This window comes from Numida meleagris, chromosome Z, assembly GCF_002078875.1.
Source record: "Numida meleagris isolate 19003 breed g44 Domestic line chromosome Z, NumMel1.0, whole genome shotgun sequence".
Lineage (NCBI taxonomy): Eukaryota > Metazoa > Chordata > Aves > Galliformes > Numididae > Numida > Numida meleagris.
The window spans coordinates 45,328,857-45,354,389 of record NC_034438.1 but is presented as its reverse complement, the minus strand read 5'-3'; the positions used below and the strand labels follow the sequence as shown (position 1 = coordinate 45,354,389).

General features: G+C 38.3%; 1 protein-coding gene across 1 annotated transcript in view; it reads left to right on the top strand.

Annotated features, from left to right (window-relative positions):
• The window catches only part of ADAMTS19 (ADAM metallopeptidase with thrombospondin type 1 motif 19), a 161,603-nt gene that overhangs the window by 15,643 nt on the left and 120,427 nt on the right, over nucleotides 1-25,533 (top strand). Inside the window, exon 3 of the mRNA XM_021381171.1 lies at nucleotides 25,195-25,360. Within this exon, the coding sequence (XP_021236846.1) occupies nucleotides 25,195-25,360 (166 nt within the window). The remainder of the gene's footprint in view (nucleotides 1-25,194; nucleotides 25,361-25,533) is intronic.

The window sequence follows — 25,533 nt, the reverse complement described above, 5'->3', positions numbered from 1 at the left end:
GAGTCACCGTCCCTGGAGGTGTTCAAGAAACGTTTAGATATAGCGTTGGGAGACATAGTTTAGTGGGGTTGTTGGTGGTAGGTGGGTGGTTGGACTAGGTGATCTTGTAGGTCTTTTCCAACCTAGCTCATTCTATGATTCTATGAAAGAAATATATCTTTACCAGAGCTGAGTCTTTAATTGCAAGGATTTTTCGAAATGTGATAGCTTTCCATGGGTTTTGATTTCTCTAGGACTAGTCATATTTAACTCTGCAACGGGTCTTTATCACACAAATTTAATTATTTCAAAAACATCATTATATAATGTATGATCTGGAATATACTTATAGAACTGTCATTAGATGATAAAAGATTTGGATTATGACTAAGCCCCTTGATGGTAAATAATTTTTAACTTAGCACGTATGCAATACAGCTTTAAAAATCTTGGCTTACTTTGGGGAAGCTGTTGCATTTATTGTGGAAAAGGAAGTACTGTTGGAATTGTGAAAGAAATAAAATAAAAAACAAAAAAAGAAGAAAGTAAATCAGTGGCAGTGTTCCATTTAATATAGTGCTTACTTCCAGAGCAAGACCAAGTAATTGTTAAAATCTTTTATCACTTGTTTATGATGACATTATGGACATAATTTGCTATTTATTCAATCCTGCCTTGAACTGTACACATAAAGGCTCCATCCTGCTTGTTTAGGTATAACTTGGCTTTCAGTTTGCTTGTAGTTTCTTTTATTGGCCCGTATCAGTCATCTGTGGTTGGTAGAAGGTGTTCCAGTACACTTTTTAAAGAAAAATAAAATAAGGTCTTCCAGAGCATTTCAGTCTGTAGTCAAGAAGTATCTACCTCATTCGTTAATCCATTAGATCTTTGAAATGTATCCTGATGTGCTGGTGAAAGCTTTACCATATTCCAGTTTAGTGGTATTGCAAATCATGCTGTGATGCATAAATCGTGTGAGTTTTCCGTATGTGGAAAAAATTGATAAGGCAAGAAAATAAGAAAGTATCTACTTAGCCTTCAACTTATTGAATCTATTTAAGATTTCCGTTGGGGGGACTTTGTGGTTTGCTGTTTGCATGGATAGAGTTGGGTGTCATACAAGCAGATGAAATATCTGTTTAATGTATTATTATTTGGGAGACAAAATGAGAATCTTTGTCAGCAGTATTGATATCTTTCATATTTTTCATTTGGATTAGCTCCTTTGAAAGCTGGCTGATAACTTCCTTCTGCAGTGGCATTTACTTCCTTTAGTTATTTTGGAAACTTCCTGAACCACAGTCAAATCTGATTATTGTGTTACTGTTGAACTGAAGGCCTCTTTGAGTTGCCATACTATTACTGTACCTTGAAAACTACAAGAAAATGAGAGCTGATAAAAAAGATAAAAGTAATTAGATAGCCCACTTAAGGGCTGATAAAAACTTAAAAAATATGAAACCTGAAAATCAAAAGGTGGAAGAACAGTGAAAAACTTTTTTTTTTTAAAATCAGAATCTTTTTTGGTTAGAGCTGCCACTGTATACAATTTTTATGTTCTTTTAATAGAATTACAAATTCCACTTTAAATAGATCAATTTCTGCTTAACAGTAAGTTTTTAATGGAAGCAAAGTATATACAGAGGAGTAAACTAGGTGCCAGTTCATGACTCTTGCATGGACATTGTCCTCAGGTTGCCTTCTTTTTACTAAGTCTAGCTCAATTTATTCTATTACTATTATTATTATTTTTATTTTACTCTTTTCTTGGGTAAAAATTGTTGCTGTATAAAGTCAGCACGTGTTTCTACAAACCATAAAAGCAGAATCTTGATTATATAATAACACATTATACTATTTCTGCACTAGCACTGATTTAAATTGCTATGAAATGAGGTCTGAATCTGCTGAGAGGTCAGATAAAGAGCATATACTGTTTTGTATCTTGCTATAGTGAGCATAGACTGACCAGAGCAGTCCCTGTGCTGAGGGTTACAACAGCATTTGATCACTTGCATCCACTGAATGACTTGTCCATATTGATAATTTCATTTCTCTTTTCTTTTAACCTTCTAAAATTGGGAAAGTCTCATCTGATCTGAACTGTAATGTGGCTGCCCTCTTGCTGTTAATCATAGCTGGAATGAGACACAAGATGTTACTTTGGATCCTTATTTTTTACAAATAATAAATATTCCATGTTAGGCAACGTTTGTGAGCAAAAGATAACTGTTTTGTCAGTTTATCTTAATAGAAAACCTTTATGGATTTCTAGCCTTTTCCAAGAGCTTCTGTTTCTTATGTAATAGAAACAAAACAATTTAGGAGATTAGAACACTTTCAGAATCTGAATAGTTGTAATAATCAGTTCTGTGATTTAAAAAAAAAAAAAGAGTAGGAGCTACAGAATGAAGGAAGAAATGGTGGGTTGGCAGAATAGGTGATAGTTTCTTTTGTGATATAGTCATAGTTTCTATAAAATATTGTGCTAGGTATTTAAGTCTGAAAGTATCATTTTTGTTTTCATTATGATTACATACTGTGCCTTGTGTGCAGTTGTGGATATTGTGCATATTTTGATAGTTGCACCAGTGATGAAGTCTGGCTTGACAATAGGTGTCTTAATATATTCCTGGTTATATTAGTCAACACCTACATAGTTATCCTGAGCAAATACAATAGTTTTGGAATTTAAGTTAAAGTAATCTTTTTCAGTGTCTTTTCTATGCCAGATTGATGGTATTGGTGGGCAAGAATGTCATCTACCTTGGCTTATGTAAAGCTTTTGATATGGTCCCACATAACACCCAAAGTATTGCATTCAGCTCTGGGGACTGCATGATAAGAAGGGCAGGGACCTGTTAGAGTAGCTCCAGGGAAAGATGACAAAGGTGATGAGAGGGCTGGAGTACCTCTCATCACCCTCTATGAAGACAGGTCTAGGGACCAGGACTTGTACAGCCTGGAGGACTCTCCAGAGAGAATTTATAGTGGTCTTCCAGTACCTACAATTAATTGACCAGGAACATAGATGAGAAGAGATCCTCTACTAGGATAAGTAGATAAGTTAGATTTTAGGAGGAATTTCTTTACTGAGAATATGGTGAAGCACTGGGATGAGCTGCCCAGAGAAACTGTGGATTCTCCATCCTTGGAGGTGTTTAAGGCCAGGTTGAAGGGGGCTTTGAACAACCTGGTTTACTGGAGGGTGTCCCTGCCTATGGGAGGAGGTTGAAAATAGGTGATCTTTCAGATCTGCCCAAACCATTCTATGATTCTGTGAAAACAGATTTTAAATTGATTATCACAAATGTAATGTAAAATTTGACTTTGTGTTTTAACATTGGCTTGTAGCAAATGGATTAGAAACGCTAACTGAATTTTAAAATCAAATCACTCTTACAAAATGCAGTAGGCTTTCTATGCCTCATGAACTTTGAGTGGTGGATAAGGACAATAAACAAGAACATATGCCTGTAGTAAGTCTGCATTCCTTAGTTTTTTTTTTTATTTCTACACATGAATCCTTAGGTATTAATAGTTTTAAATTTATAGTTTTAATGATGACTTTTTGTCAGTGAAAATGTAACAACATATTTGAAAGTAAATGGAATTTTATGTACTATGAACTCAAAATGCAGGTTGTCCCTATATGGTATAATGCCTCTCTCTCTTCCCTCTTTTATGTTTTCTCTTTTATGTTTTCACACTTTTTCCTTTGTATAAAGGAGATAAAACCTAAACATTTGGCAGACAAATAGATATATAGTTGTGGGGAAATACATTTGGTGTATCCTGAATCTGGGTAGCTACAGTCTAGTAAAAAAGAACGAAAAAGAAGGAAAAGTTAATTTATACAGTAATTTTAGCTGTGTAACATGATAACAGGAAGAAAGACAGTGTTTATGCTTCTGTCAAACATTCTTCATGTATATACATTTACATATAACTACAGTTGATTGTTTTGTAGATGTTGCAGTGGAAAGCTAGATTTTAAATTGTGGCTTATGTCAACATTTTAAAATATAGCCACTAGTTTTGAAAGTCTGTGGTTACTATTATTCACCATATACATATACGCTCTGTAAACTGAATGCTAATGAAGAATACATAAGCACAAATTTCTTGGCCAAATTTGTATTTCAAGAACAAGATTAGAATTCAAAACCTCAAACAAAGGCAGAGAAAAAAGTAAATAGAACTGGACTAGAATTTAGAGATCAGGATAGTATCAACTTAGTACAACATCACAGCCAAGTACATGCCCCTTCCATGACAAGTGATGAGGTTGATATAGGCAGTGGCATAGACCAGCTCTTGTTAACAGAACAAGGGCGAATATGTCCCAAGGGCTGGAAATGGCATGCATTCTTGCTGGATTTCATGAGATTCCTGCTGATAATTATTCATACATGTATTTCATATGTATACGTTGCATAGCACTAGAATGAATTGACGTGAATGATCTCCATGAGACCTTCGTGTAATTTAACCCCTGCAGACAGCTAATCACCACACACCCGCTTGCTCTCTTGCCCCAGTGAGATGAGAAAGAGAACTGGAAAGGAAGAAGTGAGACAACTCACAGAATCACACAGAATTACAGAATCACAGAATCAGAAAATTGTAGGGGTTGGAAGGGACCTCTGGAGAACATCTAGTTCAAACCTCCTCATAAAGCAGGTTCCATAGAGTAGGTTGCAGAGGAAAGCATCCAGGTAGGTTTTGAATATTTCCGAAGAAGACACCACAACCTCATGGACAGCTTGTTCCAGTGCTCTGTCACCTGCAAAGTTTAAAGAAGTTCTTTCTCCTGGTAAGATGGAACTTCCTATGTTCCCGTTCTTTCCCACTGCCCCTTGTCCTGTTTCTGGGCACAACCAAAAAGAGCCTGGCCCCATCCACTTGGCACCCACCCTCCAGATATTTATAAATGTTGATAAAATCCCCCCTCAGTCTTCTCTTCTCCAGTCTGAACAGTCCCAGGTCTCTCAGCCTTTCCTCACAAGGGAGATGCTGCCGACCCCTGATTATATTTATAGTGCTCTGCTGGACTCTCTCTAGATGTTCTCTGTCTTTCTTGAACTGAGGAGCCCAGAACTGGGCACAGTGCTTCAGATGTGGCCTTCTCAGGGCAGAGTAGAGGGGGAGGATCACCTCCCTCTACCTGTTGGCCACACTTGTTTTAATGTACCCCAGAATATCACTGGCCTTCTTGGCCACAAGGACACACTGCTGGCTCATGGTCAACCTGTTGTCCACCAAGACACCTAGATCCTTCTCTGAAGAACTCATTTCCAGCAGGTCAGGCCCTATCTTGTACCAGTGTATGCAGTTATTCCTCCCCAGGAGGACTGACTGGAGAATTGTGTGGAGAGGATCCTCACAAGGTTCAACAAGGGCAAATGTCAGCCACTCCTCACAGCTTTGTATCATCAGCAAACTTGCTGAGGGTGCACTCTATCCCTTCACCAGGTCATTGATGAAGATGTTAAGCAAGATCAGATCCAGCACCAATCTCTGGAGGACACTGCTAGTTACGGTCTCCAGCTAGACTGCACTGTTGATCATAACTCTCTGAGTTCTGCCAGTCAATTTTCAGTCCACTTCACTGTCCATTAGTCTATTCCATACTTCCTAGGTTTAGCTACAAGGTTGTTAAGGGAGACAGTGTCAAAAGTCTTGATATAAGGTAGACAATATCCACTGCTCTCCCCTCATCTAGCCAGACAGTCACAACATCTTAGGAGACTACCAGATTGGTCAAGCATGATTTCCCCATTGTGACTCCATGTTAGCTACTCCTTTAAAGACAGTTTACTAGGTGAAATTAATGCTGTCAACACAAGCAAAGCAAAAGAAGAAATTCATTCACTGCTCATCAGCAGGTAGATGTTCAACCACTTCCATGAAAGCAGAGTCCATCATGCCTAACAGTTGCTTGGGATGACAAATGTGTTAACTCAGAATAATCTCCTCCCCTTCCTCTTTCCACTCAGCTTTTATTGCTGAGAAAGAGGTCATATAATACAGGATATGCCTCTTGTCAGTTTGGGTCAGCTGTTCTGGCTGTGTCCATTTCAACTTCTTGTATAATCCCAGCCTCCTCACTGGAAGGGCAGCTGGAGAAGCAGAAAAGTCCTTGTCTCTGTATACACACAGCTCTGCCACTACTAAAATATCAGGGTTCTATCACCATTATTTTCATAAAACATCCAGAGCATGATGCCATGGCAGCTACTATGAAGAAAACTAACTCAGTCCCAGCCAAGACAGACGCAGCTTCAGTAAAGGTGCCTGGTCTCCTGTTGGCCCTCTTCATTTATAGGACAAATCATCATGAAGCATAACAGGATTTTGTTATCTGTATTTAGACACAGTTTTTTGGTTGCTATCTAGTTTTTAGAAAAATAGACTATGTAGCAAGAGTGGCACATTTAGCCTGAGAAGTTTATAATTCATATTATTATTACTCATTTGATGTTATTTGAAAAATTTGAAAATGGCACTTAGAATTGCCTCATGGTAGTAGTTTTCAGTGAGTTATTATTAAAGATACTTCAGTTATCTCAAACTAGAATAGATTTAGACTTGTTTATATGGAGAGAGGACAGCATACATTCATCTTGTACAAGGGACTCTGTGTGTTGGGTAGCAATTGTTTATAAAGGTTTCTGTAGTTATTACAGAAGTCATATTAAGAGCTATAAGGTTTCGCTCAACATGAGAGTCCTATTTACCTTTTAATGTTTATTATTTTGAAATTCAAGTGCAGTAGTGCTTTTGTAATTCTTTTGTGTGTTTAAATTATGCTATGTCTTCTCAGTGCAAGACTTAAAAGAGTTTGGGATGCATTCTGAGTTTTAAAGCATTGAGCCTTCTCCAGTGTTTTGACACAACTAATTTGACTAAAGCAAACTGCAGCCCAACTAGACTTGCTGGAAATTGCTGCCAAAATAGAATGAACAGTGAAGTCCATTTACAATGTGCTATTGAAGTAGTAAATCTGTGAAAAGAATAACATCTGTTTAATTTCAGTAAAACTTGTCATAAAGTTTTTTTGTGTGTGTGTGTTTTGGTTTTTTTTTTGTTTGTTTGTTTTTTCCTTTTTTGCCAAAGAATCTATGGAAGCTTATGATGTTGTATAGAACCTGCTCGCACATTACCTAGGACAAACTTAATTTTCACTACCATATCTAGATAGTAACATGTTAATACCATACAGCAAAGGAAAAGAAATTATTGTCAAAGACTAACTGACAAGACTAGTTAGACCAAGGAAAGTGAGAGTACTTTTAAAAAATAGTATGTCAGATGTTACAATGACCTTAAAAAAACAAATTGAAAGTAACAAATGTTAGGAATTGTGTTACTTCTAATGATTCTGTTACATGTTTGCTCATTGTTCTGTGCTTTCCCACTTTAATGGGAGACTTCATTTTCCATGGTATAATTGTTCTGAAGTTCTGTTCTCACAAATGTAACCAGCAGAGTGAGAGACAGGATTCCAGTAAATTTTGCCTGTTTTTCACTTTGATCGTAAAAAAAGTATTTAGATCACAAATAACATATATATATGTATTGTTGATTTAGTGTTTTCCAAGGGTAAAAGAAAGGATGCTGGGATCTTCTGGCCAGTCCTAGTCAGGAGGAACATGGTTTTGAACAGAAGAAAAGATTGTAGGCAGTACATGTGGACCTGTCTATTTTAGTAGTAAATTCCGAGCTGGGAGGCACAGAAGAATTACACAGACCAAAGTCTGGTTGGTGTGGACAACTTCTAGTGTGACTTACTACATTTACAATTTTTTTCTAAAGACTGATGACTTAGCTGGCAATGATGGGAGGAGGAAATGATTGTGCTTGTGGGTGTGAAAGGAACCTGTAGTTGTTCATGCACACTTAGTGGTGAAAGAGAAAATTTATTCCCATTTCACAAGAGCTATATTGAAATGAGAGCAGCAATGCGAATTCCAGTTCTGTTTACTGGCGGTCAGAGTAAAGAATTCTGTGGTGGCTACAAGGATAATTATAGTAGTAAACCTGTTTAATCAGGCAACAATTAAAAGCAAGTGCGTTTATCTTCGCAAAGCAGAAACTGTGATATGGTATGATTGCCTTTTATAAAAACAAAGGAGTGAATAACATGGAGCCTGAAAAACTGAAGAGATTTCCAATTCTGAGAAGAGAAAAATCTGAAGCAATTTTCAAATGGTAATCGTGTAAGCAAATCAGCAGTTATATTGAAATTACATTAATTAACGGTAAGAGCAAATAAATATATTAAAAAAGAAATCTAAGATGGAGGATATGCATTACCAAAGTAACTGCAAGAAAGAAGGGGACAGACTCTTTAGCAGGGTCCTGTGGTGATAGAACAAGGGGAAATGGTTTCAAGCTCAAAGAGGATAGATTTAGGTTAGACAGAAGGAAAAAATCTTTTACAGTGAGTATGGTGAGGCACTGGGACACATTACCTAGTGTTGTGGTTGATGCCCTGTCCCTGGGGACATTCAAGGCCAGGCTGGATAAAGCCCTGGGCAACCTGATGTATCTATAGAGTCCCTATTAATTGCAGGGGTGTTGGACTAGATAGCCCTCAGCTGTCCTTTCCCACTCTAAGGATTCTATGATTCTATGATAAATTTTGTATTTTATAAAGTCTTAAATACATATGGGGCTGAACTTGATCTGTAGAGCTACCACGTGTATAATACAAAGGGAAATTACGTTAGTTCTACTAGACTTTCTCATACTTCACTGATTTCTTTCAACACTAGAGAACTTCGGCAGTGATAATTAAGGTGGTATAGTGAGAACTGCAAAATGCATGCTGAGTTTGACATAGAAAATCAGATTTTATTTATCAACTTGAGTTTTAGTTGAATCTGACTTTAATACTAAAGATAAATTTGTAAGAAAACCTGAAACTTCATGAATAATAGATAATTATTTGCTTCCATGTCTAGAATAAAAATACTAAATGGCTTTTTATAACTTCGTGATAGTAATAGAAGATCTCTAATTTGCTCTTTTAGGTAAGTCACTAGAGGCATCAGCCAACCATTCTCTCTGCTGCGACTTCCTTCAACACTTTACAATTATCTCTGAAAAATATGTACAGCCTGTTTTAATACTGAGTGATCCTATCAGCACTGGAGAAATCCAGATGGTAGAGTAGGTAGCCAGTGGTCTTTTTCTGCTGGGGTACTGCAAAATCCCTACGAGATAGGAAGAGAAGAAAGGGTAATAACTTCTTCAGAATTTTAAGGTTATTCAAAAACTACAGAGTTTTAAACTACATTCTCTCAAGGTGTTCATCACTGAAGATGGATATACTGTGCTGGAAGCTATGAAATTTTTACTTTTGCTGAAATTCCAGTTAGTCTTCAGTAAAACAGCATTTGTGTTCAAATTCATAACACAGTCTTGTATGTAAGAGCTTGATTAAAAAGAATCTTAAACTCGCATCTTTTAATCTAAAGCCCATTTTGAATAAACCCCATGAAATATGGTATAATCACCTGGAACCTCCATGTTTGGAGGAACAAGATCTCTCTCACTGTAAGAGAAGGGCCAGCTCACGACCATCTGATGAAACTGAGCACATACATGTCTACGGGACTCAATTACATGCATCCCAGGGTCCTGAGGGAACTGGCTGATGTAGTTGCCAAGGCACTCTCCATCATATTTGGAAATTCATGGCTGTTTGACAGAATCCCAGGTGACCGGAAAAAGAAAAAACATCACTCTCATTTTTAATAAGTGTAGAAAAAACGACCTGGGAAAGTACAGGCTGGTGAGCTTCACCTCAGTCCCTGTGAAGATCAGGGAGCAGAAGCTCCTGGAAACTCGGTTAAGGCATATGCAAGACAAAGAGGTAATCCAAGACAATCAGCATGATTTCACCAAGGGCAGATTGTGCCTGACCACTCTGGTGGACTTTTATGATGGAATGATGGCATAAGATAAGGGAGGACTGACTAATGTCATCAAACTGGGCTTCTGCAGGGCCTTTGGCATGATCTCCATGGACATGACATCCTTACCTCTGAATTGGAGAGAGAGAGTTTTGAAAGGATGACTGTTTGCCTGAAGAACTGATTGGATGGTTGCAGATTTGCTGCAAGAGATTTGCTACTGTTAACCCCCAGGGTTTTGTTTTGGGCTTGGTGCTCTTCGACATTTTTTTTAATATGTAGACAGTGGAATTGAGTGCATCCTCAGAAAGTTTACAGGTGAAATGAAGCTGAGTGGTGCAGTTGATACAATAGAAGGAAGGGATGCCATCCAAAGGGACCTGGGCAAGCTAGAGAAGTAGGCCCATATGAATGAACCTAAGAAGGTTCAACAAAGCCAAGTGCAAAATACTGCACTTAGATTTGAGCAATCCCAGATATGAATAAAGACTAGGAAAAGAACTCATTGTGAACAGCTCTGTGGAGAGTGACTTGGGGGTAGTGATGGTTGAAAAGCTTGCAATGAGCCAGCAATGCGTGCTTCCAGCCTGGAAGGCTGACTGTACCCTGGGCTGCATCAAAAGATGGGTGACCAGCAGGGCAAAGGAGGTGATTACCCCCTCTGCTCTGCCCTTGTGAGGCCCCATCTGGAGTACTGTATGCCAGCCCAGGACTCACAGCACAAGAAAGTTGTGGAGCTGTTAGAGCGGGTCCAGAGGAGGGGCATAAGAGTGGTCAGAGAGTTGGAGCACCTCTCCTGTGAAGAAAGGCAGAGGGAGATGGTCTTGTTCAGCCTGGAGAAGAGAAGTGTCTGGGGAGATCTTATTGTGGTCTTTCACTACTTAAATGGAACTCTATTTTTACACAGTCTTACAGTAATAGGACGAGGGAGAATGGCTTTAAACTAAAGAGTGGAGGTTTAGATTAGATTTTGTGAGGAAATTCTTTACTCAGAGGGTGGTGAGATACTGGCACAGGCTGCCCAAAGAAGCTGTGTATGCCCTGTCCCTGCAGGCATTCAAGGCCAGGTACGATGGGGCCCTGAGCAGCTTGATCTGTTAGATGGCAACCTGCTCATGGCAGGGGATTGGAACTCGATGGGCTTTAAGGTCTTTTCTAGCTCAAGCTATTCTATGATTCTAAAGTCTGTTTTGAATAAAGTACATGAATACAAGTATGATATAATCACTACACTTTTATTATGACAATCATGTATTGCATCATGGATAATCTTTCAGCTTTTAATTTTTAGGGTTGAGTGTTGCAGATTTAGAAAACTTCATGAGACAGAAGAAAGCAAAAATGACAAGCTATAATGGGATGTATGATAACGGGTGTATGAAAGATGTATAGGAAGAGTATAACATTGTCATGATGCAGACAGGTTTTTGACATAGACATGAGTTGATGCATGTGTCTTTACAGCTTTTTCCTTCTTTACTGTGAAGTAGGCATGTCCAACCGGTGCCTACAGGCTGCATATGATCTGGGGCAGCTAGTAATGCTGCTATCATGGTGGTGACTCTTCCTCACTAAGTGGCCTGGCCTGGCCCTGAGCACACATCTGTCAGTTAGCAACAATCGAAACACCAGTCTTAGCTGAAACCAGAACAAGAGGAGGGCACAATGTAGTGCTAACTCCGCTTCTTGCACCTGCCACACACACTCAGTTGAACTGAAATCTGTGTGTACTGCATGACGTGTTCTTGTGCTCTTTGGTGATTATATCATGGTGATTGCTGATAATAATATTCAACCTTCCGACACATGTGTGTGTGACATTAATTATTATTAATTATTTAATAATTATTTAATTATTATTAATTATTTAATTATTATTTAATTATTATTTAATTATTAAACTTGGGCTTGTGTTATTTTGTTTCACAAAAACAAGGTCAAATATCCCATTAGTTTTATGTTTTTGTTGCCTTCTTTTTTAATGCTTTAATTAAAAATACATGTATGAAAAGGTTTTGCTAGTTATACATGAGGGCTGTTCTGAAAGAAATGCCTCCTATTTTATTATGTTGGCCCATGATGTCAGAGGCAGATTTTGGTGGTGTGGCAGTAGAGGATGAGCTTTCCAGCCAATATTCTGTTACATTTTTTTTGCTGTGACAGACAGCAGCAGAGGGGTAGTCTGACAAAAATGATGTCTGACATGGAAGTGAATATGAAGCAAAAGTACGTCATTGAATTCCTCCATGCAGAAAAAATGGCACCTGCTGACATTCATTGATGATTGCTGAGTGTTTCTGGAGATCAAACACTGGATATGAGCACAGTGAGGTGGAGAGCTGTGTCTTTCAGCAGTGGGACAGTAACAGTGGGTCACTTCTGCTGGTGCAGTTTTTCACAAACACAGCATGCAGGCTCTTGTTCATGGCTGGCAAATGTATTGCTAATGGTTGTGACTGTGGAAAAAATTGTTTTTGCTGAGAATTTGCTCTCTCAAATAGTGTGCTCTTTGTATCTGTCATGGTTTCCATGGAGATATATAGGAGGCATTACTTTTGAAGGGACCTGTGTACATTATTATATGTTTTATGTATGGCCCAAGACAATTGCTCTTCACTCAGTGCAGTCCAGGCAAACCAAAATGTTGGACAAACATGCTGTAAAGCTGGAAATAATGGAAACATTTTAAACCTTGGTAGTATCCTACGAACACTGAAGAGCTTTCTTGAAATGCTTGGAAAATCAGTTTGATCTATACTTAACGTTAATTTTACAGTATGTATTTATGATGTTTTGGTAATAGCTGGAGAAAAACACACCTTATCATATGTGTACAAGACGTATCCTTTAGCTTTGAAGACATTGTATTGCATCTGTGCAGGCTGGTTATAGCTTGAAGGTTAGTTTTCTTATATATGAGATGGAAATTTCTCAGCATGCCATACAAAAATCCCAACATGTGAATTGCCAGTGGGTAAATAAACCTATGTAGATTTTTCTGTGTGTCTGTTTTATCTTAAAAATTCAGTTTGCACTTTAGAGATTTATGTTCTAATCTTAAAGGCTTATCTTATGATCTCAGAGTTTTCAGTGTCTTCAGGGAAGAGGAATAGGAACTTCTCATTCTAGAAATTAACACTATATGGGACCTGTTGGGTGAGCAGATTTTTGCATAGCTGTGCTATTTTTGCGTAGAGTATAGCTTGTCACTGGCTTCCCAGTTGAAAATCCGTTGCCTTTTCTTAGATGCATATTGGCAACATATCTTGGAAGAATCCGCGTCTTTCTACACTGAGAACTGAATAACTAAAATTCAGAACTTGAAACTATAATGGGAATCCTCTAGGCACTGAATGTGATTGATGGTTATGAAACAGTGTGTTCCTGGTGAGATTCTAACTACCTGCTTAGTCTGCCATCTCTTCACTGCTCTGCACTGAGTAGAATGCTGAAGGGTATAGAGTCCATTCTAGATCTGTCAGGAAGAGCTTCATAATCCTTATCTGCAATGATAAGATGCACTTTCTTTTCTAGAAAAACTAGAAAAACAGATGTATCTTAAGTAAAGTTTTAAAATGAAATTAAAGTAAAATTCATCGTGCAGAGTTAAAAAAAATAAAATCGTAGAATGTTAGTTTGAGAAGAATTCAATGCTGCTGTTGGAACTTTATTTTGGCAGTATTTGCTATCCTGGATTTTGTTTTTTTCTTACAGCTTCACTGCACTTGTGGTGAAACATACATGTATTTCTGATGGTACTGATTTAACTTTGGGTTGGAGCTTTTAATTTATAAACAAAGTTCAGAAAGAAAAGGGGAAAGTCAAAGCAGAGTTAATAGACTGCCAAAGCATTTTCCTGGAAAAGGAAAGGGAGTTGAGGAATTAATTCTGTTTGTATCTCGTTGCACTTCACAATACATAGTCTGTTATATTTTAAATTTGTTTTATTGCACATTCCCTAGTACTCTTCAGAATGTACAGCTATACTGAATTGATTTTAAAGATCATGTGAGATTTCATGTATTTACAGTTGAGCTTCACAAACACAAAATGTTTTGTGTATATGACCAGTAGTAAATATTCTGACGGTATTTAAAAAAAAAGAAATAGTCACAGGAATGGCTACTAAATAGTATGTATTCATTGTCAGCATTTTTTTTCTTTTAGAGAGTGTCTGATAAAATTACGGATGGCATAATTTACTGTTGTTTTATGATAGCTGAAGAGTTAGAGAATTCTACCTTGAATAGAGGCAAGATACCATCACAGAATCATCATAGAATCATTTGAGTTGAAAGGGAATCCCAAAGGTCACCTTGTCCAATACTCCTGCAATGTACAGGGGAACCTACAACTCAATCAGGTTGCTCAGAACTCTGTCCAGCCTAACCTTGAATGTCTCCAGGGATAGGGCATCCACCACCTCTCTGGGCAACCTGTTCCAGTGCTTCACCATTCTTATTGTAAAAAACTTTTTCTTTATATCCAATCTAAATCTCCCCTCTTTTAGTTTGAAACCATTTCCCCTTGTGCTATCACAACAGACCCTGATAAAGAGTCTTTCCTCTTTCTTACAGCCTCCCTTTAGATACTGAAAGGTCACTAGAACATCTCCCCAGAACCTTCTCTCCTGGCTGAACACCCCCAGCTCTCTCAGCCTGTCCTCATACAGAGGTATTCCATCCCTTGAATAGTTTTTGTGATCCTCCTCAGGATCCACTCCAACAGGTCCATGTCTCCCCTGTACTGAGGACTCCACATCTGGACACAGTACTCCAGGTGAGGTCCCACCAGCACAGAGTAGAGGGGCAGGATCTCCTCCCTGGGCCAGCTAGCCATGCTTTTTTTTAATACGGGTGGCTTTCTGGGCTGTGAGGGTACACTGCTGGCTCATGTCCAGTTTGCCATCTACCAGTACCCTCAAGTTCTTTTATGCAGGGCCATGCTCTATACTTTCATCCCCCAGCTTGTACTGATAGTGCGAGTTTCCTTGCCCTAGACAACCTCCTTGGTGGACCTTCCACTGGATCCTCTTTTATCTATTCCTTGAGTTCCAAACCCTCAAACCTATTGTGTAAGGGCACTTGAGAAGGTGAGGTAGGTGAGGAGGGGGATTTGCCTATGATGCTGAGCTGGGACCTGTTTCCATTCTTCCTCTTCTCTTAGGTCCCCTCCCCCTGCTCGATGGTGAGAGGACAGGTGGTCCACCACTATTTGGAGTGTGTCACCCTGCTGTCTTTCTCTTAGGTATGGCAGGGAGTTGCTCCACCAATCTTTCTCCTGCTCACACTTCCTGACTGTCCTTAATCTCTCTGCCTCTTCCTTTAGCTCTGCCACCACACTGAGCAGATCATCCACCTGGTCACATCTCACATAGGTCATATCTCTATCACCCCTCAAAGGCAGCAGCGTGCTCAGGCACTCCTTGCAGCCAGAGACCTGAACTGCCTAATTTCTGGTCAGGTACTTGGTCTGGGTAACCACATTCTTTTTGGCCAAAGCTTTCTGCCTTGTGGAGAACATAGACAGATTTGTTGTTTGGGAAGCAGCCAGTAGATGAGCTGGTCTCTTATAAGGGAGCTTAAGCTGTGGAAGCAGGCCAGAAAAGTATCTCTCTTCTGGAAGGAACACAGAATGTCTTAGGAGTAGAGGTTTATTTTGAGGAGGTGTGGTGTATGCTGTCAAGAAAAGGCATTTTGTGGGGTGAGAGGGGAGAACAGAGATGTGCAAAGGGATTTCTGACTGCAAGACACCAGTTCAGTTCAATGGGGAAAATATGACCATATCAAAGCAGCCTTTTTTAAAGTACTAGTAAATGGAAAACTTGAATAAAACTCAGTAGGTATTTCACATCCCTATCAGTTTCACAGTTGTTGCCATACATCATGCTGCCTCAGTTGCCTTGTTTTCAAGGTATATTACAATGGTCCCAGTTATCAAGTGATATTTAGGAGGCTGTTAATTGTTCATCAGTTGAGAGATCAGTATTAAATACTTGACATCACTGACTCATTTCCAAAGCTATGAATCTGTTGACTCCTTTGAATTCTGGTTCACTTAAGGACAGAACTGGATTTGACCAACCATGTCTGTAAGCACTTGCAAAGCAGAGATCACAAGAATAGTTTTTTAATGGATATGTTACTAACTATAAAGTGGGGGGAAAAAAAGTCAAAATAAAGCAGAGTCTGTAAGTTAAATAATCCCATATTCATCCTTAATTCTTAAGGATCCTAGATTCTTTTGCAGTCTTATCATAGTTTAACTTTTACTGATCTCTTGATTTGTTTTTCAGATCTCATTTACTGTTACTGGAAAAGGAAAGCTAGTTTTACTTTTATATCCAGTCAGCTCTTTTAATACTCTAGAACTTTAATCCTTCATGTGTAGCAGATTAATCTTTAGTAGTTCTTTGTTAATTGTAATCTTGAAAATGAACAAATTGTTGTATTTATTTTCCACTTCACTGAAAATCTGTGCATACTGTAAAGCTATTGGAACTGCTACCATGGAGGCTGAAACTGCATGCCCTACATATTTGCTCTGTTGTTATGTTCTTTCTTGTCATCTGCTGCTTTGTATTATCAGAGATAGGATATTTACAGTATGGACCTTTCCTCTGACCCTGTGCAGTTGTTCGCATGTATTTAATATAGATATTATCTTCATCAGTAATTTTAACAGTTAAACAAATGATCAGCCAGTCTAGAAGCTTTGCTACATGAAAAATTTCTTTCAGAAATAGGATATCAAAATTTGAGAAAGGAACATCTGAAAAGTGATGCACTTTATGTAATTTTTTTGGAAAGATTTCCCTTTTAAAAAACCATGAGAAATGGAGGTATTTCAAATGTCTCCAATAAAAAGATACAAATGCTAAAATCTATTTTAAACATTTACATTCAGTAAATGTAAACATCTGAAATATCTGATAACATCTTGTGATTGATCTCAAACAAGTTAAAAATAATTTATTGCACTTGCACAGCCTTTTAAAATATTTTTATGGTACAGGTAACTAATGATTGTTTATGGTTACTTCTTAAGTAGGCTGTACTTTGTTTAAATATCATTCTGCACTTTGAGGACAGTTTAAAAATCATCACAAATTTGAGTAGCACTTGTATGAATAAAGAAGTAATTTTTAATGTGTTTACTGAGACTTAGGTCTAAAAAAGGAAACATTTTATTTCTGGCTAGTAAATTTGATACTTGGAATCTTGAGGAAATGCCAAACATCTTAGGATTTGGCTGGCAGTGAGTCAATGGGGAAATGGTAGTTTTAGGGACAAAACAAAATCCCTATAAGCATACCTGGCATCTATAGTTTCTCCATCTGTTGGTCTCCTTTAGTTCATTTTCTTTTCAACAAATCGGATTCTGTTGGATTTGTGTCCATTCTGTGAGCAATTTACACTTTATTCTCCACTTTCTGCTTGAGAGATGCTTGCTCAGCTGGATACAGATATGTGAAAAACAGCACCCATGAGATGTGTCAAAATATGTGAACCTGTCTCAATTCTGCATGCATCACTCACTATTCCATTACTTCATTCATTTCTAGCAGAAAGAAATTCTTCTGTATGTGCAGCATCAGCTTGTTTTGATATAAGTAGTCATCATCTTAAACTCTATGAGAAAGGAATCCTGTAGAGAGTAATTTTCCCAAAGTTTCAGGGTAATGTTTATCTTAAACTCCTGTACTTCCAGTCTGATTTACAAGAGTTAAAAAACTAAGGAAAAATTGTTTCTACAGATATTAAATTTGGGGGGTAGTACCTGAAAGTGTGTTTCTAACTCAATAGTGTCTGTCAAACAGTCTGAATGTTCTCCCTCTATCAGAGCTATAAGGAAGGTGTGACATTATGCATACTTGCATAAGGGCTGATCCTACCCGTAGAAGATCAGAACGGACTGGATTGCATGTCAAACCAGCAGCTGAAAGCCCATCAATAGAGATAATGCTACCCCTCCCCCTAGTGTTACTCCTCCTAATTCTGTGCAGCAGCTAGCAGCTTGGAAGGAGAAGGCAGACAGAGAAAACCTCTAGGAGAAGTATGATGTGTGTGCTGTAAACAGCCTGGAAATGCACTTGACTGAAAAAGAAATCACTGGCACTTATGGATTGTTTCCTCAGCAATGAATGTACTTAAAGACTGAAAGCTCTTGTTTGAATAGCAAGAACGTGCGGAGTGTTTACACTGTTATTTACACAGTTTGAAAAGTTGCTTAAGCTTGCTTTATTAAGAGTTAAAGACTTTAATTTGTGTCATTTTTCAGCTAAAATCAAATCCTGACAGCATTGTTAGAGTCACTATACTGATTTTAATCTTTAATTTTAAAACCTGCTTCAAACAGGACACCAATATGCATGTTAAATGTTTTGCCTCATTACTAAAATCTTTAATTTCTGAGACATTTTATGAAGAGTACAAATCCCTAGATTACCACATGTTTTAAAACTGGCAAGCACTGACCTAGTAAAATAAGGATTGTCTCTGTAAGTGTATCTTGAGGAAATCCCTTCACGTTTATACCACAGATTACATAAATATTTCTGTGAGTTCTGAAGTTCTGATTCATCTCTCACATTAATATTTTGGTGCTGGTGGTTGCAATATCCTTATTAAACACTTTCTGCATCTGAGAGTTAATTTTCCCTGTTATAACATTGCTGTTTACCTTAGGCAGCATGGTGAGGGTGTGAAAAAGCACAGCTTTGCACACTGACTGTTTGCGTCCACTTCACAAGATACTGGAGAGAGAACTGTGGGGAAGACTTCTATTGAGATCATGACAAGGCAATGTTATGCCCATTCATTACTGAAATCTAGTTTGAGATGCTTATGGAATCCATAAAAAGACAGACACACAAAAAAACCTAATCAGCCAGAAAGCAGGAAAGGTGTAACACCAGGAGAGTCGTATTTCACATGAGAATTAGGAAATTTTGAATCTGCTGTTTGTTTTGGGGAACACACCATTATCAGAAACTTCTATGTAGGTGGAAACTCGCAGATGTCTGGAAAAACCCACAGGAAGGAGATGGGAATTTAATTCTTTATTGCTTCATGTGTTGTCAGCAAGAGCAGTGTGGTTTATTTCAAGTTCTGCTCTTGTTCCGTAGATTTTTAAAATCATATTCTTTTAATGTCTGTACTGGGTGCAGGCACCTAAATGCTGGCCAGGGCCTGCCGGGCTCCTCTATGAGGCGAGGCTGGGGGACGCAGCTGGCCCCAGCTGGATCCAGTGGCACTGCCACTGGGCACAGCTGGGCCCAGAAGCCACAGGCGGGTGCCTCTGTGACAGTGTCTTTAGAAAGGGGTAAAACTCTTCTTGGCAGTGTGAGGAGGGAAGGAAAAATTGAGAGAACAAGCCTGGCAAAGAGCAAAGCCAGAGGAGAAAAAGGTGGTCAAGGTGCTGGAGCAGAGATACCCCTGCAGCCCATGGAGAAGCCCATGGTGGAGTGGTATCCAGCATGTGACAGTCTGTCGAGGACCTGGATGTGCTCTTAAGGAAATTGTGACCAGGAAGTAGTGTGTCCTGAAGGACCACAGTTCATGGGGCTTACCCACACTGACTCAGGAATAAAGTGTGAGGAGGAGGAAGTAGCAGACTGTACCCCTCGTTCTCCTCTATGCCAATCAGGATGTGGTGGGAAGGTGTTGTTTTAATTAGTCTTTGTTACTCACTATCCAAATCTGCTTTGGTCGGCAATAAATTAATTTTCTCCAGGACCTACTAGCTCATGATGTTAACTGTCAAGCGTTCTCCCTGTCCTTATCTTGCCTCATGAGCTTCTTCCATCCTTTTATCTCTCCATTCTTTTCAGGAGAGGGAAGGAAAGAGAGCAACTAGATGGATGTCTGACAGGCAGCTAATATCAATCCACTCTAGAGGTGAATTTCATAGAAGGAATGAAATGTTTTGCTCTGATATGTCAAGCATTAGGGTTAGAAACTACTATCATGTACGTAGACCACTGAGAACTCATCGTCCAGAACTTGTACACCGCTTCTTTAAAAAGGCGAAACAGCCTTCTGACATTCGTGATGGTACTTTGAAGTCTGTAGTAGGATGTCTGCCTTGATTATTTCCTTGTAACTCTATGTTGGAAACAGCGCAACATGTTGGCAAGTAACTATTTCATAGTTATCTTCTGGTATCTCCTCTTTGACAGTGTTACCTTTACCCTAAGCCTTCTCAAATTCTAAAGATATTCCTATTCTTAGGAAAGCATATTTGTTTTAATTACTTTTCTTTGCTGCCTTAGTTCTGTAAATTCTACAGGAAACAATATAATGTTCAAATTATCAACTTCGAATGATAACAAGCTGTTACTCTGAATTGGTATGCAAGGAAATATACATATATGAATTTAAAAAGTTATTTGCCAATCAAGAAATTTCCTGGCTTATACCTGGAATCTGGTGACTATGTGTAAGGGTGATCTTCACAGATTAATTTCAATTTCATGTTTGTATATGTTGTCACAGTAATATAATTTTAGCAGAAACAATAGAATTACTCTAAATTCATGACAGAATGTCAAATCTTTGTATATACTCCAAATAGGAAAAAAGAACTTGTCCTAGTTTTAGGAAAGGAGTGCTGGGCAGAAAAGAACATTGTGAGTGTTGTAGCAGATACTTGAAATAAAGTAACAAAGAAGTTTCTTTTATAGTGTCTTTAATCAGTTGGGGTTGCTGAGAATATGCAGATATTTTCATTCTTCATCTCTGATCTGTGGAGATTTCCTGTTGGATGAAAGAAAATAACAATTTTCTTACTTCAGAAGAAATCTGCCTTCTGTTTCTGTGATTATGGGTGTATTTTAGATGCCACCTATTTTTATTTTAGATAAAGCAAAATTTTAGTCTTCTTTAAGGACTGGTGTTCCCACATATCTTTTTTTTTTTTTGCTTTGGTTTATTTGTTTTATTTTATTTGTTTTATTTTAAGAAAGTGAAAAATCTTGATATATGAACACACGTTGTAGAAAGCTTTTATTTATGAAGAAGTGTCCACTCTATATGTGGTGGATTTGTGTCCATTTCAAACTGTCCTTTCTTCAACCTATGCATCTTTCTATATGCCCTTTTAATGAAGTCAGCTCCATATGTTTAAGCTCTCACTGTACTGCATAGATTAAGTTGCAGAGCAAGTACTCATTTTGTTCTTTCTGAAGAACTCTAAGTAATTTTTACCACATGAGATTGCCCTGAGCTGCAACTGAAATATAAGTTACATTTGACTTCTGTTTTACTCAAGGTAAGAAACAAGGAATACATGAACAGAGAAAAAAAAAATCATGTTGCATTGTTTTTGCATGGGACAAATGCACCATCCTGGTGGGCTTTTCACTTACAGCACTGATAGCTTCTTCCACTGAAGTTGGTGGGATGGATCAGTTCCTCAGAACTCACTTTAGAAAGCTACTCAGTTCTACTTCAGTTGTACATTATTTCTTACAGTTTTTAATCTTTGTTTGATTACACATTTTCATGGCATAGAAGTTTTGCCATTTAATTTGACCAAACTCTGTATTTAGACACATCCAATATCCAAATAAACTTGGAAAATGTGACTCTTAAATGCCTGGCTTTCAAGTTCTCTTATGTTGTGTTCAGGTTTATAGAAGATGTTCTTAATTCCACTTGTAATAATTAAGAAGAGCTACAAATATAGATGTAAGGATAGGCATTCAACATTGCTTTTCTACCTGTGAAATTGTTCAAGAGGTGGAAAAATAGAGATGCTTTTTTGGAAGCAACCAAAATGAACACAAAGATTATTTGGTTACTCAAATTTATCTGAAAATCACCCATTTAATAAATATAAATGAAGATAATTTTATTAAATAAAATTTACATCAGTTATCAGTTCTCTAATTTACAGCTGAGGAGTCTGGGTATGCTTTTCTTAGTTCTCTGCCAATGAGCTAACTTTCCATTTATGTATGCAGCTGAAAGCCAACACAAAATGTCACTGATCCCAGCACAGCTTCTCAGTATGTCTAAATGAAAAAGGAAGGCTGGCATGAGTGCCAGGAGGCCTCTGTGGATTGACAAGGAGCTCCTGGACTCTGATACTGGGATACAGGGATACTGAGAAAGCTGAGGTGCTCAAAGACTTCCTTGCCTCAGTCTTCACTGGCAGGAGCTCTAGCCACACCACCCAAGCTGCAGAAAACAATGGCAAGAACTTGGAGAAGGTAGATATGCCTGGTGTAAGTGAAGATTAGGTTTGAGACCTAAGATCTAAAGAACATGAAGGTGGGCAAGTCCATGGGACCCGACGAGATCCATCCACGGGTTCTAAGGGAAGTGGCAGATGAAGTTGCCAAGCCACTACCCATCATATTTGAAAGGTCATGGCAGCCTGGTGAAGTTCCCACTGACTGGAAAAGGGGAAACATAACCCCCATTTTCAAGAAGGGAAAAAAAGAAAATCCAGGGAACTACAGGCCAGTCAGTCTCACCTCAGTGTCTGGCAAGATCATGGAGCAGATCCTCCTGAAGGCCCTACTAAGGCACATGGAAAATAAGGATGAGGTGACTGGTGGTAATGAACATGGCTTCACCAAGGGCACGTCATGCCTGACAAACTTGGTGGCCTTTTATGATGGAGTTACAGCATCAGTGCATAAAGAGCAATTGACGTAATCTACCTGGACTTGTGCAAAGCATTCTGGTTGCCAAATTGGCAGTGTGGCATGAAGTTCAACAAGGCCACATTTAAGGTCCTGCACCTGGGCTGGGGGAATCCCAAGCACACATACAGGTTGGGGGGAGAATGGCTTGAGAGCAGCCCTGAGGAGAAAGATTTGGGAGTTTTGGCTGATGAGAGATTCAACAAGAGCCAGCAATGTGCACTTGCAGTCCAGAAGGCCAACTCTATCCTGGGTTGCATCTAGAGAAGCATGACCAACAGGTTGAGGGGAGATGAGTCTGTCCCTCTACTCTGCTTTCTTGAGACCCCACCTGGAGTACTGCATTCAGTTCTGGGGCCTCCAAACACAAGGACATTGTTCTTTTGGATCTAGTCCAGAGGAGGGCCAGAAAGATGATCAGAGGGCTGAAGCACCTCCCCTATGAGGACAGTCTGAGAGAGCTGGGGCTCTTCAGCCTGCAGAAGGGAAGGATCCAAGCAGACCTTATACTGGCTTTTCAGTACCTGAAGGGAGCCTTCAGGAAAGATGGGGAGGCACTTTTTATAAGGGCGTGTAGTGACAGGACAAGGAGAAATGGTTTTAAACTGAAAGAGGGTAGATATTATGAAGAAATTCTTTACTGTGAGGGTGATGAGACACTGGAACAGGTTGACCAGCAAGGTCTAGAATGCCCCCTGGAGAGGGCACTGAATTCCCTGGAGGAATTCAAGGTCAGGCTGGATGGGACTTTGAGCAACGTGGTCTAGTGGGAGGTGTCCCTGCCTATAGCAGGGGGGTTTGAACTAGATGATCTTAAAGATTTCTTCCAACCCAAACCATTCCATGATTCTATGAACAAGAGTCTGAATAACAGCATCTTCAAGCTCTGTTTTCATTTCACAATGAGAATGTAGACAGAAGAATTATGACAGATAAGTTGTGATTGATAAAATGCATAGAATTATGCCCAAGTGAAGTTGAGCATTAGACGTAAAAATCAGACAAAACGTTGTTTATATTTTACATGTATTTAAAAATTGTGCTTTTAAATAATACTTTAAAAAACATTATTGTTTATAGCTAAATATTAGCATAGGTTATTGTTATGTCAGGATAACTTTATTCAGGATACGTAGAAATGCCAGCTGGTAGGTGTACAGAAAGTGCCAAATGATATGTATGTAGTTAATCTTCTGTGTAATATTTATAGATCATGGTCAAGATGAGCTGACCTTAAAAGTAGGAAAACACCATACAAATGAACCCAACTACTTAGAATTTTCTGTACAGTGTTCATAATGAACTTCCAATATCTGTCCTGGATTCTGCAGCTAGTGTGGCTAAATGTTTTCCCTTTTATTTGATGTGATAGTGGAGAAAGAAAAGGTTGTTGTGTTTTTTCTCTGTTTCCTTGTCTGTTTTAAAAATAATGCCCAGGTAAGTTTGAAGGAAGTCACACTTTGTAACTCACAAAAATTAATTTTGTTTTCTTGTTTGGATCGGAATCTATTTTTTCATGTCAGAATGTTCAGTATGGCAATGCTACCTACATAATTCCAGAAGAAACAAAATTCTTTACTATTTCTGTCCATTTGTATTACATGGAAACATACAGAAGAGGTCTTTTCCTCTTTTAGCCAGATGCACCATGTTTTCTTATTGTAGTAAGACTGTTTCATACATTTTTCAGTTTAGAGAATGAGAAAGTTCATCATCAGTCCTGCTGATGACATCCTCAGAGGGAAAAAAAAAGGAAAGCATTTTGATGCTCCCAGTATTAGTGACTCTGGTAGGAATTTATGTTTCGGCATTTTAACAATTTGAGCTGTGTTAGGGTTCTCTGGTATTTATATAAATATATTATATCTATTTGATAAATCTATAATTTATTTAACTTTGGCCAACATGTTGTAACAGTAGATATGTATCTGGAACATTAGATTTTTTTTCTGTATGTTTGTGTGCATAAATGTGTTGGGAAAGGAAAAAAAGCTAACTAAATGGTCATAGTAGAATGGTGGTTTTTTGTTGTTGTTGTTGTTGTTGTTGTTGTTTGTTTCAGCTGTTGGCATTCAGCTGGGATTGCTGTCTTTGTATATATGTACTTAATTATTTATTTACTAATTTAAGTTGAAAATGTGCAAAAAGAGTGTCATAATAAGACTTTTAGAGTTTCATAGCTGTTCAGGATGTATTCATACTCCTCAAATTATTCCTGCTATTTCATTTAATATAGTTATAAAAAATGTGACAACGCACTGAGTTATTAAAGTAGTGTATAGGCTTTTGTGTACATACCGTACATATTTAAATGACCCAATGGGTCTCCCAAAGCAAGCTTTTAACATTCCAGATTTTTTACTGTGCATCTACTACTGGCATGTAGCCACCCACCCACAATTTTTCTTGAAATAAATAAAATTTATTCCAATTCACTCAAGAAAAAATTCTTGTAAAATATAAAGGTAGTTACCTTGCTAGTAAGGTTACTAAAACAAAGAGTTTTCTTAAATGGAGTAGGTTTTGTTTGTGTGTGTGGTTTTTTTTTTTTTTTTTTTTTTTTTTGGTTCTGTGAACTGTGTGCATGATTACATAGCTTCTTAAATTCTTATCTTGTGTTCCTTTTGTTTTCCTTTGCAGATGGGGTTTATACAGATTAATGAGGACTTCATATTTATTGAGCCACTCAATCACACTTTGGCTGTGACAGGTCATGCACACAGGGTGTACAGACGAAAAAGGTCCATAGAGGAGAAAATTACTGAAAAACCAACTTCTCAGAATCAGTACTGTGGTGTTGTTACAGGTAATACACAAATCTTACTGAACAGACTTAATGAAGTGGACATGTATTGAAGATCTGTAGACAGTAGTTAAAAACCAACAAAAGAATTTTTGGTTATTCTTGCAGTAGTAACTTATGGTGAACTTCAGGGTGGCATGCTGAGACTGCAGTTTCACCTGTCAGAAGACGGAATT